This window comes from Haliotis cracherodii, unplaced genomic scaffold (assembly GCF_022045235.1).
Source record: "Haliotis cracherodii isolate W230 unplaced genomic scaffold, xgHalCrac1.p SCAF_24, whole genome shotgun sequence".
NCBI classification, from domain to species: domain Eukaryota; kingdom Metazoa; phylum Mollusca; class Gastropoda; order Lepetellida; family Haliotidae; genus Haliotis; species Haliotis cracherodii.
Genome location: NW_027266280.1, coordinates 186,614 through 202,543, shown reverse-complemented (window position 1 = coordinate 202,543; position 15,930 = coordinate 186,614). Strand labels below are relative to the sequence as shown.

Sequence of the window (15,930 nt, the reverse complement as noted above, 5' to 3'; positions counted from 1 at the left end):
TTTACCAGAAATCCACATACACTGTTATCATGCCCCTCGAAGTATTCAAGAATATCACCTTCTACAAAATCAGATTCAGTTCTGGCATTCAAGTCTCTTCCAAACATCCTGTAAATATCCTCAGACTGCGCCAATACACCAAGTATTTCCTCAAAGGGGTTGTGTAAATTTATGGTGGATATACAAATGAATACATGGATAAGTAAATCTTTCCTGCATCAAAAAAAGTTTTTATCTGACAACATAAAAATGCCAATTATTGGTCACACACATTGAGGGCACAGGTAGCTATTGGCCACACCCAAAGACGATGGTGAGAGCGGAAACGAACCTCATTCATTTGATTTGCTAACTGTTATCTATAATGTTATGTTACCATAAACCTAACCCTATCTCTGATTTATTTACTGCATCTCTCCTTACACACTAACTGAAACAAACGCGTCATACTGTGTCATGAAGCTTTTACAACACCTGGCGCTGTATGTCAGTGTGTGCAACGTAGGGCCTCGTCAAACGACCAAGGTGACACAACCACACACACAAGTGGATTGAAACAGAATCGTACTGGTGACTCGCTGCAATGAAGTTGTACACATTCTCGGTGAAATGGCACTGTCTGTGTTTGTTGGCCACCTACACGTGTTGCTGTACTGGAAACAAAGTGGAGTTGAAACTGCAGGCTATCCAAGACGGCCTGACCTCAGCCCAGGGGATGATAGGGACAGATATCCTGCCCCTCGTGGATAGCCAGTGCCCCTGTGGGGAAGGTAAGGCTCAAGTTACTATTGTGCTTCATCCACTTGACGCAGTGGGCATGCCATGTACGTTCATATAATCCTATTACTGTTGCCGTTTGTACACTTTGGACAACTAGGGACAACTAAGGACATCTAGGGACAACTAGGGACAACTTGGGACACCTATGGACAACTAGGAACAAGTAGGGACAACTAGAACAACTAGGGACAACTAGGGACAAGTAGGGACAACTAGAACAACTAGGGACAACTAGGAACAAGTAGGGACAACTAGAACAACTAGGGACAACTAGGGACAACTAGGGACAACTTGGGACACCTATGGACAACTACGAACAAGTAGGGACAACTAGAACAACTAGGGACAACTTGGAACAACTAGGAACAAGTAGGAACAACTAGGAACAAGTAGGAACAACTAGAACAACTAGGGACAACTAGGGACAACTAGGGACAACTAGGAACAACTTGGGACAACTAGGACAACTAGGGACAACTTGGGACAACTAGGACAACTAGGACAACTAGGAACAACTAGAACAACTAGGGACAACTTGGGACACCTATGGACAACTAGGAACAAGTAGGGACAACTAGGGACAACTAGGAACAAGTAGGAACAACTAGGAACAAGTAGGAACAACTAGAACAACTAGGAACAACTTGGGACACCTATGGACAACTAGGAACAAGTAGGAACAACTAGAACAACTAGGAACAAGTAGGAACAACTAGAACAACTAGGAACAAGTAGGAACAACTAGAACAACTAGGAACAACTTGGGACACCTATGGACAACTAGGAACAAGTAGGGACAACTTGGAACAACTAGGAACAAGTAGGAACAACTAGAACAACTAGGACAACTAGGGACAACTTGGGACAACTAGGACAACTAGGACAACTAGGAACAACTAGAACAACTAGGGACAACTTGGGACACCTATGGACAACTAGGAACAAGTAAGGACAACTAGGGAAAACTAGGAACAAGTAGGAACAACTAGGAACAAGTAGGAACAACTAGAACAACTAGGAACAACTTGGGACACCTATGGACAACTAGGAACAAGTAGGAACAACTAGAACAACTAGGAACAAGTAGGAACAACTAGAACAACTAGGAACAAGTAGGAACAACTAGAACAACTAGGAACAACTTGGGACACCTATGGACAACTAGGAACAAGTAGGAACAACTAGAACAACTAGGAACAAGTAGGAACAACTAGAACAACTAGGAACAAGTAGGAACAACTAGAACAACTAGGAACAAGTAGGAACAACTAGAACAACTAGGAACAAGTAGGAACAACTAGAACAACTAGGAACAAGTAGGAACAACTAGAACAACTAGGAACAAGTAGGAACAACTAGAACAACTAGGGACACCTATGGACAACTAGGAATAAGTAGGGACAACTTGGAACAACTAGGGAGAACAAGGGACAACTAGGGAGAACAAGGGATAACTAGGGAGAACCAGGGACAAGTAGGAACAACTAGAACAACTAGGGACAACTAGGGAGAACAAGGGACAACTAGGGACAACTAGGAACAACTAGGAACAACTAGGGAGAACAAGGGACAAGTAGGAACAACTAGAACAACTAGGGACAACTTGGGACACCTATGGACAACTAGGGACAACTAGGGACAACTAGGACAACTAGGGACAACTAGGGACAACTAGGACAACTAGGCACAACTAGGAACAATTAGGGACAACTAGGGACAACTAGGGACAACTAGGGACAACTAGGACAACTAGGCACAACTAGGAACAACTAGGGAGAACAAGGGACAACAAGGACAAGTAGGAACAACTAGAACAACTAGAACAACTAGGGACAACTAGGACAACTAGGACAACTAGGAACAACTAGGAACAAGTAGGAACAACTACGACAACTAGAACAACTAGGGACAACTAGGGACAACTAGGACAACTAGGACAACTAGGAACAACTAGGAACAAGTAGGAACAACTAGGAACAACTAGAACAACTAGGCACAACTAGGAACAACTAGGGACAACTAGGGACAACTAGGCACAACTAGGAACAACTAGGACAACTAGGGACAACTAGGGACAACTAGGACAACTAGGCACAACTAGGAACAACTAGGGACAACTAGGGACAACTAGGAACAACTAGGAACAACTAGGAACAACTAGGAACAACTAGGGACAACTAGGGACAACTAGGAACAACTAGGGACAACTAGGGACAACTAGGGACAACTAGGAACAACTTGGGACAACTAGGGACAACTAGGACAACTAGGGACAACTAGGGACAACTAGGGACAACTAGGACAACTAGGGACAACTAGGGACAACTAGGGACAACTAGGGACAACTAGGACAACTAGGACAACTAGGACAACTAGGGACAACTAGGGACAACTAGGGACAACTAGGACAACTAGGGACAACTAGGACAACTAGGACAACTAGGGACAACTAGGGACAACTAGGGACAACTAGGACAACTAGGGACAACTAGGGACAACTAGGGACAACTAGGGACAACTAGGAACAACTAGGAACATCTAGGGACAACTAGGAACAACTAGGGACAACTAGGGACAACTAGGGACAACTAGGACAACTAGGCACAACTAGGAACAACTAGGGAGAACAAGGGACAACTAGGGAGAACAAGGGACAACTAGGACAAGTAGGAAGAACTAGAACAACTAGAACAACTAGGGACAACTAGGACAACTAGGACAACTAGGAACAAGTAGGGACAACTAGGACAACTAGGAACAACTAGGAACAACTAGGGACAACTAGGGACAACTAAGGACAATTAGGAACAAGTAGGAACAACTAGGGAGAACAAGGGACAACTAGGGAGAACAAGGGACAACTAGGGAGAACAAGGGAGATGTAGGAACAACTAGAACAACTAGGGACAACTAGGAACAACTAGGAACATCTAGGGAGAACAAGGGACAACTAGAACAACTAGGAACATCTAGGGAGAACAAGGGACAACTAGAACAACTAAGGACAACTAGGGACAACTAAGGACAATTAGGACAAGTAGGAACAACTAGAACAACTAGAACAACTAGGGACAACTAGGACAACTAGGACAACTAAGGACAACTAGGACAACTAGGACAACTAGGACAACTAGGACAACTAGGAACAAGTAGGAACAACTAGAACAACTAGGCACAACTAGGAACAACTAGGAACAACTAGGGACAACTAGGGACAACTAAGGACAATTAGGAACAAGTAGGAACAACTAGGGACAACTAAGGACAATTAGGAACAAGTAGGAACAACTAGAACAACTAGGGACAACTAGGGAGAACAAGGGACAACTAGAACAACTAAGGACAACTAGGAACAACTAGGAACAACTAGGGACAACTAGGGACAACTAGGAACAACTTGGGACAACTAGGACAACTAGGAACAACTAGGAACAACTAGGAACAACTAGGAACAACTAGGGACAACTAGGGACAACTAGGAACAACTAGGGACAACTAGGGACAACTAGGGACAACTAGGAACAACTTGGGACAACTAGGGACAACTAGGAACAACTTGGGACAACTAGGACAACTAGGAACAACTAGGAACAACTAGGAACAACTAGGAACAACTAGGGACAACTAGGGACAACTAGGAACAACTAGGGACAACTTGGGACAACTGAGGACAACTAGAAACAACTAGAAACAACTAGGGACAACTAAGGACAACTAAGAACAACTAAGGACAACTTGGGAAAACTAGGGACAACTAGGGACAACTAGGGACAACTAGGGAGAACAAGGGAAAACTAGAACAACTAAGGACAACTAGGGACAACTAGGGACAACTAGGGACAACTAGGGACAACTAGGGACAACTTGGGACAAGAAAGGACGACTAGGGACAACTTGGGACAAGAAAGGACAACTAGGGACAACTTGGGACAAGAAAGGACGACTAGGGACAACTTGGGACAAGAAAGGACGACTAGGGACAACTAAGGACAATTTATGACAACTAGGTACAACTTGTGAGAAGAAGGGACACCTGGAACATCTAAGGACGACTAGGGACAACAAGGGACAACTAAGGACAATTAGGACAACTAGGACAACTAAGGAGAACTAGGAATCATTGGGGACAACAAGGGACAACTAAGGACAATTAGGACAACTAGGACAACTAAGGAGAACTAGGAATCATTGGGGGCAACAAGGGGCAACTGAGCACAACTGGAGACTTGTAGCGGAACACTCAGCTAAATTACTGTCAGCACGAAAACAATATTAATCATTCGGTACTCTTTTCGTTTTAATTTAGGTTTTAATTTTAATTTGATGTTTAAATTGATACATTTAGTTATGTTAATTGGGTTATTAAGATTAACCATGTTACAAGTAATGATGTTTGTGCGATGATTTACATCATGATTACTTTCTTGTGTTGTGTCATCTTGAGTGTGTCCACTGTAGCATGAGTAAGTTAACATTTAAAGTCACATTGGCACTATTTCAGCCATATCGTGACTATCAAGGATGATAAATAATAAATACATTTAGACTATATAAAATCCTGCCAACGAAGGACAGTAAAATAACAAGACTTATCACAGAAAAAGATTTCAAACTAGAATGTAATCATGAAAAGGACAGCACTATACATAACAATACATGATAAAAACGGGCTACAGATCGCCAGCCACCTGAAGGTAGATCACGATACACGGGACCACGGGGACTTACAGTACCTCCACCGAAGCATGTCATCAGGCACTTTGCTATGACTTTAGCCAAATTACCACAATATCAGGACGGGGGACTCTAACCTAACCCTACCCCGAACCCTAACTCTTGCTAACATGTCGGATGCTGCTACCCAATACTCAGTATTTCCCAAACACCACAATGTTATCAACACCGCTCATATTCACATATACTACATCAATATAGCCATGCAACTTCCACTGTATTCACATATGTAAAGGTATGGACTAGACGGCTTTCACTTTTACACCTTTAGTCCTGGTGACACATCTGCCTGTTAGTTTGCAATTAATGTTGTAGAGATAATAGATGCACCTTAATGTAAGGAAGCTGGTATTTATGTATCAACGATTGCGTCATACAACGTCAGTGATTGTGTGAAAAGTTAAATTAGTGACAATCATGAATTTTTTCTTTGTACTCCTAGAATGTCTATAACATTTGATAAATATTTCATTCCTGCTTTATACTAGACTGATAAGCGTCATCAGAATCCCTACATAGACACATTCTTTAGGGCACTATCAAATACTTGTCAAAGCCATTATTAAGTACTGTTTACCTAATGACAAAGTAGACACAATTTATGGATAACAACTTCTTAAATACTGTAAAGGCGACGTTTCGGTATAGATTCTCATACCATGGTCAAGCAAGACAGAATGAAGAACATTTTACAGAATATATATAGGTGGGGGAGAAAAACACTATAGCTCTCTAGGCTCAAGGCTTCATCGTCCCTAAAACTAAATGAGAGGAGCAATGCATCCAAATAGGAATAGGCCAAGTCATTAATACATCAGACTCAAATAGATAATAAAGTGAAATAAAATTGTCATCAATATGTACATGGAACAAAGGTGGTCTGCCAAGTTAACTAGATGACATTGGTTTTCTTGACTATATTAGGTCACATGTTTATTACAAACGAATGGAGACAAGTATATAGCTACCCCTGAACTACACGACATTGTACTCTTTTCTAGCAATGCAATCAAACTTTCCAAGTTAGGTCGACTGTCGGGGGCAGATCCGTTTGTGTTAAGAAGTCAATCATGCCTTATTGTACGCTGTTCCTATAGATATGAATTCAGGATGTAGTGTGCCGAAGGTTAGCCCTTGTTATAGCTAACATGGATAGAATTATCATTAAACCGCCCGCATGTTACCAGAAATGAGCGGGCCACTGTAACTCGATAATGCTCTCATATTGTTTGACGACGGGCCATTATCACGCCCCTTGTTAGGTGACGTCATAGGGATAGGGATAGGAGACGTCACGTTCAGTAGAAAATATACCATGTCCTGTCACGTATGGAAGGAATAAGTCGTATGCTGACAATGTTATAGCCAACATGATGGCCTTAACATACCTTGTTAATGTTACAGATAGAAATGTTAATGAAGCATTAATTTCTTTGTCAGTTGTATACGTGAATCAACAGAATCTATGAAAAAGAAAATTGCCATTAATTCCAGAAAGTTTGACTTTTATGGACCGGGCTGTCACAAAGCAAAGATGGAAGCCAAGCGTAGTGTAATAAACTTCAGTAATTGCAAGAGTTCTTCAAGCAGAATACAATGTTGTAAGTTGTGAAACAAATACAAGAGTACCTGTAGATACTGGAAACGTGAGCGCCATCGGCAAATAGTGAAAAAGGCTATTTGCAACTATAGTGAGTGAGTCAGTATGGTTTTACGCCTCGTTTAGCAATATTCCAGTAACATGATGGCGGGGGACACCAGAAATGGGCTTCACACATTGTAACCATGTCGGGAATCGAACCCGGGTCTTCGGCGTGACGAGTGAACGCTTTAACCACTAGGCTACCCCACTGCACCTTACGCAACTATAACAAATTCAGCAGCTTTGTGGAAAGAGTTAACACGTATTTCAAATACCCGCACAATTTTAATAATATTAAAAGGGATATTTCATCAAAAGTCCTGCACAAATAAGTCAGTTTGAAGAGCTTATATTAGAATCTTCCATAACAGTTGAAGAAATACATAACACTATTACGCATTTAAAAAAAATGGAAAATCACCTGGAATGAGCTCCTTGAATTGATTAAGTCTTGGGAACCAATTATAATGCCCTTCCTACTAGCTTTGTTTAAAAATATATCTAACAGTGGATTTTTCCAGACTTGGGGACTAAGGCAAATATTATCCCGCTGCATAAAAAGGGCCACATAAATAATCCCTATAATCACAGAGTTATATCATTACTAGGAAAGATTTATACATGTGTATAAAATGACAGACTTACTAAATGGGACGGTGTTATGAGAAAAGCAGGTTATTCGACTATGGATCATGTTTTACCTTATGTGCAATTATTGAAAAATGTCTATGTAAAAAGAAGATATTGTTTGTAGCTTTTATTGATCTTAAAAAGGCTTTTGATTACTAGTATGTCAATCGAGCAAAGCCGTGGAATATATTGTCTTCCTCTGGCTTAAGTTTGTAAAATGCCGAGGGCATTGCAAAGTGTATACCGATCCATAAAAGTATGCGCTAGATGTCATACAGATTTCACAGATTATTTGGTTTAAGAAAAAGATGTATGTTGAGCCCTATGCTATTCTCATTATCTATAAACGAATTGGCTACAAGCATTATAACATATTGAACTCATGGTATACACCTCTTTTCAGACATAGTAGAAGTATCAAATGTTGTTATTTATGGTTCCTGATATAGTCCAGGCCCTTAGGGAGCCATTATGAGGTATTGTGCAGATGTGTCTACAAGCATCAAATTTGGCACAGATGTAAACCAGAACATAATTAATCCATTTTTGGAGGGCGCCAAAACCGGCGCTCATTGGGGCGGCCATATTGGCAAAATCCAACATGGCCGCCAATCCCTATTTGATTTTGTCCTAACTTCATAACCAAAAGTCATAGGATCCTGAATTAAGGCTCTTTTTGTAGGTTTTTGGCCTCGAGGCTTCCAAATATGATCTTTGGTTTGATGTAGAAGTGTTTATTGGCCAATTTAGTGGTTGAAAACATATTTATTCAAATCAAATATATATTTTATGGTCATTTTACTTCACAGAAAAAGTTCACAAATGAGAACAACATAAAAAAAAAAAAAACCATAACAAAGTGAGCTTTGTTTTGACATACAAACTATGTTTTGTCCACTTTAATTGTCAGGGCATTGGGGGCAAAAACTTCCAGGCTTAATTTCGATGCAACACAGTAATGCTATTTTCTGGTCTGCAAATGAGAATATGCACTGCTTGGTCGTTTAATGGTTTATATTATTGAACACATAAAGGTCACATAAAAAGTTCCTTGCATGTATTTTGTTCTTCTTCCAGAAACGCTGAGAAAGGTTGTCATGACTAATAGGGCATTACTCACACATAGGTGGTCTATATGGTTACTTGCCCAGTGAATGTGTTCATATTTTTCCGTCTTTGTAGGTGTGTTTAGCTGAATTGTCGAGAACAGTGGTGCTGGTGAAATAATGGTGAATTGAACCTGTGATACTGCGCCAACAATGGAAAGTTTCAATTGGGAACTTTGCAGTCTTTGCCAGTCAGATAAAACTGGACAGTTGCAAACACCAAATGAGGAAGGACTTTTAACTCTTGACAGAGACCTGACTGACTTTAAGAAAATCAATGCCGTTCCGTCTGGTATTACAGTCGCCTTGATCAACTAAATGATGGATCAGGTATTGCAGCAACACTCCAATCCAATAATGCTAAGTATCACAAAACGTGTAGGAGCTACTGTTGTAGTTCTCGTGTGAAGAGGCTGCGTCAAAAACATGAGGGCAGTGCACAGAATTCACCAAAAAATCTCAGATCAGCGGGGACATCACATGGAAAAGGCAGTGATGTCAAATGCTGCATTATTTGTGATGGAGATGACCAGATCAATTTATGCAAGGTGGCAACTGACAACGTAGATGCAAATCTAAGAAGCAGGGCAAAGTCAAATAATAATTTCCGGTTAATGGGTAAATTGAATGCACAAGCTGCGGATGCCCATGCTGGTGATGTTTTTTTACCATGTCCAATGCTACTTGCATTTGCGAGACTCTGCACACGCTGCCGATCGTCGAGCATCCTCAAGCCCTGCTCCACCTGAGTTTCATCCAATTGCTACAGCACAATCGAAGCTCTTGTTGAGGATTCAGACTCAGTATATAAGCTATCAGCACTTAGGCAGATGTACCGAAAACTGTTGGAAGAACAAAGAAGTCCCTGCAACGATACAAGGCAGCCACATTCAACAAGGTTTAAAGATCATATTCTCAATCTTCTCCCGGAATGGGCTGAGTTTTCACAGGGGAAGGAAATCTACATTTCTAATTATACAGAGATTGCACATCTGCTCGCGAAAGCTCATGAGTCCCAACTTGGTCAAGATGATGCCCTTTTACTGATGCGGGCAGCGATGATTTTGCGTAGGTGTTGTCTCCAGAAGCAGGAACCCTTCCATGGATCTTTCTCCCCAGACTGCCTAAACTCATCTGTAACAGACGAGCTTCGTAGCTTCATCAATATCATCCTCCAAGGTCCATCAATTGCGCGAGTGCATGGTGATATCGAAATGGATGAATGTGTACACGGGAGAGTAAAAATTGCATGTACAATCTCACAACTGCTCATTTACAACACGTGTAGAGGGACACATCCCACAACCAAAACAAGCACCTTACGACATGGAAAAGCGCATGAGACACCATTCCCCCTTTACCAAGGCCTTAAGATGCACGGAGATGCACGACTTAAGAAACAGATCGAGAATGCCCACGAAGTCAGCCTATCAGTGTCCTATAGCCGTCATATTGAGGTAAAACAAGCTATTGCACGAGCAGTCTGCAAGCGCCATTCTGAGGATGGAATTGTTCTGCCAACTAATTAATCTGCGATGCAATGTTTTGTCACCTTTGATGTGGACAACTTGGATAGTCATAATAAAGTAAATTTTTCACAGGAAGAGTTTCATGGCACTGCTTCGAGTGCAACGAACCATCTATCTTGGGAAAACCAAGGAGTAGAGTGAGCTCCTATTCAACTGGACTTCTCTGATACATCTGTGCCCCGACTTCCAGAATCATATGCTATCATACATCCAGTTGAGCTACACAACACTCCCTTGTTTGTACCTATGTTCGAATGTTCATGGACCACCTGAGTCACAGGAGATGTGGGATCAACGCTCCAGAACCAAAAATCCACAGTTCAAGTACTGGTCTACCATCGTGGAGCTTGAGCTATTGATGTGTCGCTTCATTCAGTCTCTACGTGAGGGAGATTTCCTTCTCTATGTCCGAGTATGTGATGAGCACTGAACATGATGGACCACACAAACTATGCAAGATTGCTTCCAATACATGTGCGGGATATGGTCCAGCTGTCAGAGAAACACCCGAACATACATGCTGAATTTCTCAAAGGGAACTTTGTCGTTCAAGTCACCACACAAGTTCAGCCTCATTGGAAAGGATGAACAATCCAATACGAACAATCCAATAGGAGTCTACAGGCACATGGCGGAGCAGCAGGACTCTATGAGAACCCTGAAGCACTTAGACTCTTCATGTTTGTAGGTCCAGACTGCTCGAGATGTGTTGCAGAGTTTGAAGCTGTCCTAGACACACCGAAGTCTAGCACTGCTCATCACGAAGAAGCACATAGCTTGCAAGTTAAGTATAGGAAGGATGTCCAGTCATTTCTTGAGATTGTTGAGCAGCTAGGCAATCCATTTACTACTGGTCAAGAACTTGTAGCACTCGACACACAAGAAATTATGGAACAGGAAGTCGTTACATCTCTCTCTAGGGTTCATGACACAGACACTCAATAAGGTGACAGTGGCTATGTCAAACACTATCAAAGGGAACCACCAAGTTTGGCTGATCGTGGTTCACTTCGATTCGGCAAAAAGTCTCATATTCTGGAATGCATCAAAGCGCCAATTGGTCGAGCACTTCCAGCCAAATAAGCCACAGTTGTTGTGCAGGACATGGCAGCTGTTGTTCAAATGGTGCGGCCCACATCAGCAAAGACATTTGCTGAGTATGTTACACAACAAATTGTGCCATTCCTGGAGTCTCAGATAATCCCTCACACATCAGCGTTGTGGTACAGCTCCACGGACTAGGATTGGGGATGGTTACACACGAATCCCAAAGCATGACTGTAACAGTGGATTTCTCAAAAACGAGGATAACAAAAAGGAGTTATTATGTTGTTCTCAGTTGTGAACTTTTTCTGTGAGGTAAAATGACCATAAAAATATATTTGGTTTGAATAAAATATGTTGTCAACCACTAAATTGGCCAAAACGCACTTCTATGTCAAAAGAAAGATCAAGTTTGGAATCCTCGAGGCCTAAAACCTGTAGACAAGCCTTAATACATGATCCTATTACTCTTGGTTTTGAATTTAGGGCAAAATCAAATAGGGACTGGCGGCCATCTTGGATTTTGCCAACATAGCCGACCAAGTGAGCGCCGGCTTTGGCCCCCTCCAAAAGTGGATTTAGTATGTTCTGGTCTACATCTATGCCAAATTTGGTGCCTGCAGACACATCTGCACGATATCCCCCTAAGGTCCTGGACTAATGCTATATGTGGTTTACGGCGCCAGATACATATTCTAGATTTATATGAAGATAAGTGGGGAATGACTGTTAACTTACAAAAATCAAATGTTGTTGTGTTTAGAAGAGGAGGAAACGTATCATCTAAAGAAGTGTATGGAGGACAAATTTTAGAGGTTAATACTGATGGTTATCTAGGATTAGTCGTCGATTGTAAGTTTAGCCTAAGTAAATCTGTTGCTGATCTAGCTCTTTGTACCAAAAAAGACTTTAACTGCAACTAGAAAAAATATATATTGCTGTCCCCAAAATGTTTTTTGTGTTATTTGATTGTCAGATTAGTCCGCTTCTTTTGTACGGGTCTGATATTTGGGGGATCAATAGAGTTGAAAGTATAGAGAAAATCCACCTACTGGCTTGTAACTTCTTACAAATAGGATCACAAACACATCCTGCTATAGTTCAGGGTGAATGTGGCCGATACCCTATGTATATCACCTCACTTGTTGGTAGTGTTGGATACTGGTGTTTTATAGTATCAGTGCACGAGGGACCGGCTCCACATGTTCTGTACAACATGTTAGTGTATTTAGATAAATTAGGGTATACAAATTGGGCTTCAACTATTAGATATCATCTATTTTCTCGTGGTTTGGGTTAGGATTGTGCTTTAATATGGTTCATCAAAGTTGGATATCTACCATTAAAAAATAACAGTTCAAGATTTAACCTTTATAGAGAATAAAAAAGTTTGTGAGAACCAGAAAAGTATATTTATGCAGTTAGCGAAATCATAGTGAAGTTTAGAGGGAGATTATCATGGTTGAGAAATAATGACGGAGGGTGGTTAAAAATCTCTATATACCTGAGAAACTGTCCTTTATGTGATCGAGGTATAGAGGATGAATATCTTTTTCTTCTTGTATGTGCTACTTTTAATTCAAATTAGAATTACATGTCTACCAAATACATGTATAACTAATGTAAATATGCATACATTCAAAAAGATAGAACAAATAAAATCACTGTGCCTGTTTATATATCATGCGTATGAAAGAAGAAAGTATATTGTTAAACAGTGGTTCAAATTATGCAGTTTACAACTACAGTAAACTACGGTTATAACAAACTCAAAGGGACCACTAATTTTAGTTCGTAATAACTGTAGTTCGTTGTAAGCATATGTACAGCATATATAAAAACAAATAACCGGGTAAATCACACGTGGATCTGGAAAAGTTGAAAAGATTTGCTTGAATTGGTACAATCTCAGACCCGGTGAATATTTTCAAATTTAACAACTCTTGATTTCCCACCATTTACACAACTACCCCTATTGATAAATTAAAAGAGTTTTACCCATATTACAGTTTCTAGTGGACAAAGTCAATTGTGCCGCTCTCATAGTTGATGCACTTACTACTTCAGTAAACACAGGACCCGTGGAGGTCCAGGGAGTTGAGAATGATAACTGGAGTGCAAACTGATCCACTGGTCCGGTAACAAATAAAACCGGGTTTGAGCACATACTAGTACCTGGAAACTACTACTACTACTACTACTACTACTACTACTACTACTACTATTGGCATTTTTGCACACATTTATTTGTCTGATGATCCTCTTGTGAAACATGTCAAGACTCATGATGAAAACATGGCATTCCACAGTTTACTTAAACGAGCCAAGGGTGTGGGACATAATCTCAATGTCAGTGTTGATTATGTTGACGGTACAGAAATGAGTGTGAACCAAGCGAAGTGCCATATCAAACCGGCCCAGATTCAGTTTTTCTTGGAGAGGCTATCTGAACGACCACAGCATCGAGTTTATGTGCAGTGTGTTGAGAGCAAGTCCTTCGCTTGGATGAAGTTGTCTGGCCTGAAAAGTGAAACAGAAGACTTTCTGTTTGCTGCTCAGGACCAGTCACTTCCCACTCGAAACCGTCAATGTGTGATTTTGCAACAAAATGTAAATATGAAATGTAGATTATGTAAGGAATTTAATGAGACTGTCCAACAGATTGTCAGTGGATGCCCAGCTTTTGGCACAAACACAGGATCTTATGCCACATGATGGCGTGGCTCGATCATTTTATTACCGTCTTCGCTATGCTTGTGGTTTTGACATAGAGGTCAATCCATGGAACGACCCGGAATATGCAGAGGGCCTCATGGAAAATGATCAATTCACTATTCTTTGGAATAGGCCCGTATACAGCCTCAGATGTATCCAGGCCAACAAACCTGATCTTGTCCTTTTTGATAAATCCAATGAAGTCATTCATATTATTGTATTTTCTGTCCCTTTTGACACAAATGTGATTTACAAGATACAGGAAAAACAGGGCAAATATGCGGACTTCGCGTTCGAAATGTCACGCTTGCAATCCAAGTACCAAGTTGTTGACATTAGGAGAGTACACGGGTTTGCTACCAGGAATACAGTCCTTCTGACAATCTGGGTAATGTAGGAGGCTGCAGTATTGGGGAGTCTTCACATTCCCCGAAAAGTTGTGGGTGGGTTTGACTAGGCAGCGCTTCCTGGGAGAAGTCCCATTCGCAGTCTGGGCTGCGTGTAGAGGGGGCAAGGGCCCTGAGCTGATGATGAGCCAAACCAGCCTGACTGTGCCAGGATTAACAAAACCGTCTTTGCTGCATTTTTTATTGAATTCTGTGCATAATAATAACCTTATTGGGAGGTAATTGATGAAGTTTCATCTCGTTCGGTCAGTGATTTTTGTTTGGTGTTTTCGGGGATGTTTTCTACCGATCCAGTTTTGCGAATCTTTTTAATTAAGACGAAACAGTAGATATATGAATTCCCAAAATATCGTCACCCGAAATGACTTTTACTTTCATTTTATATCTTCGCTGCTAAGTATTTTACCTCTATCCCTGGTTCCCATGATTTTTTACCCATCCTCTAATATCTACCAATAGCAGACGAAAACCGGAAGCAGACATCAAACGCGTCACGTTTGCTCACTCCCGACTTGCCGCTGCTTCCGTTTTATTTTACGAGCGCTTCAAAAATGCCACTCAAACGTATTTGGATGACCTCATTTCTTTCAACAAAGCCACGATACATGAATATCTCCACCTCATCTATCTACCAGAGTTGGAAATCAACGAAACAACCGAGAAACCATATTCAGTGTCCCATCTGGATTTGTGCCTAGAGATTCAAAATGATGACAGCCTGTTATGGCATATATTGTCGCCGGCGACGTTCATGGCACATATGGTGGTTATGTTGATCATGAAAACATGCAAGACTTGACTTATCCCCGATATATTACGGCAGGGGTATATACAGTCTTCAGTATTTCAGTCTGAATGTCCGTCCGTCTGCAAAAATTCATTTTCCGGAGCATATCTTGAACACTACACAATCTAGCGTCACGAAACTGGATACACTTATTGATCACCTTGAGCACAGGTGCCTGCTGTGGTGGCCGAGAGGGGACATCGCTTTCTCGCGGTAAAGCTATTTCCCCCCTTGACCACTATAGGGGAGCCGCATGTGTTATCTGTTTCAATTGAGAGGGAATGGTGAACTTTTCTCACTATTTACTTAAAGCATAATTTAACTGTATAGATGTAGGTGATTTTAAAACAATCCACATATTTCTGGGTAAAATGTAATTGACTGATTTATGGCTCTATTTAGTTTCATGTGATCATCACGCGTGGCGGATCTTGACAATACGCTCCAAATAAATCAGGTTAAAATCTAGATATATACTTTTCAAAAGAAATTAAGAAGACTATGGTTAATTAGTCATGATTGTAATGCAAAATACAATCTGATAATTGTGGGTGTT

At 41.0% G+C, this 15,930-nt stretch overlaps 1 protein-coding gene across 1 annotated transcript in view; it reads left to right on the top strand.

Moving 5' to 3' along the window:
- Positions 1-530: 530 nt before the first annotated feature.
- LOC139472479 (uncharacterized) overlaps positions 531-15,930 on the top strand; it is a 91,578-nt gene continuing 76,178 nt past the window's right edge. The window contains exon 1 of the mRNA XM_071254955.1: positions 531-770. Within this exon, the coding sequence (XP_071111056.1) occupies positions 584-770 (187 nt within the window). The 5' untranslated portion in view covers positions 531-583. The remainder of the gene's footprint in view (positions 771-15,930) is intronic.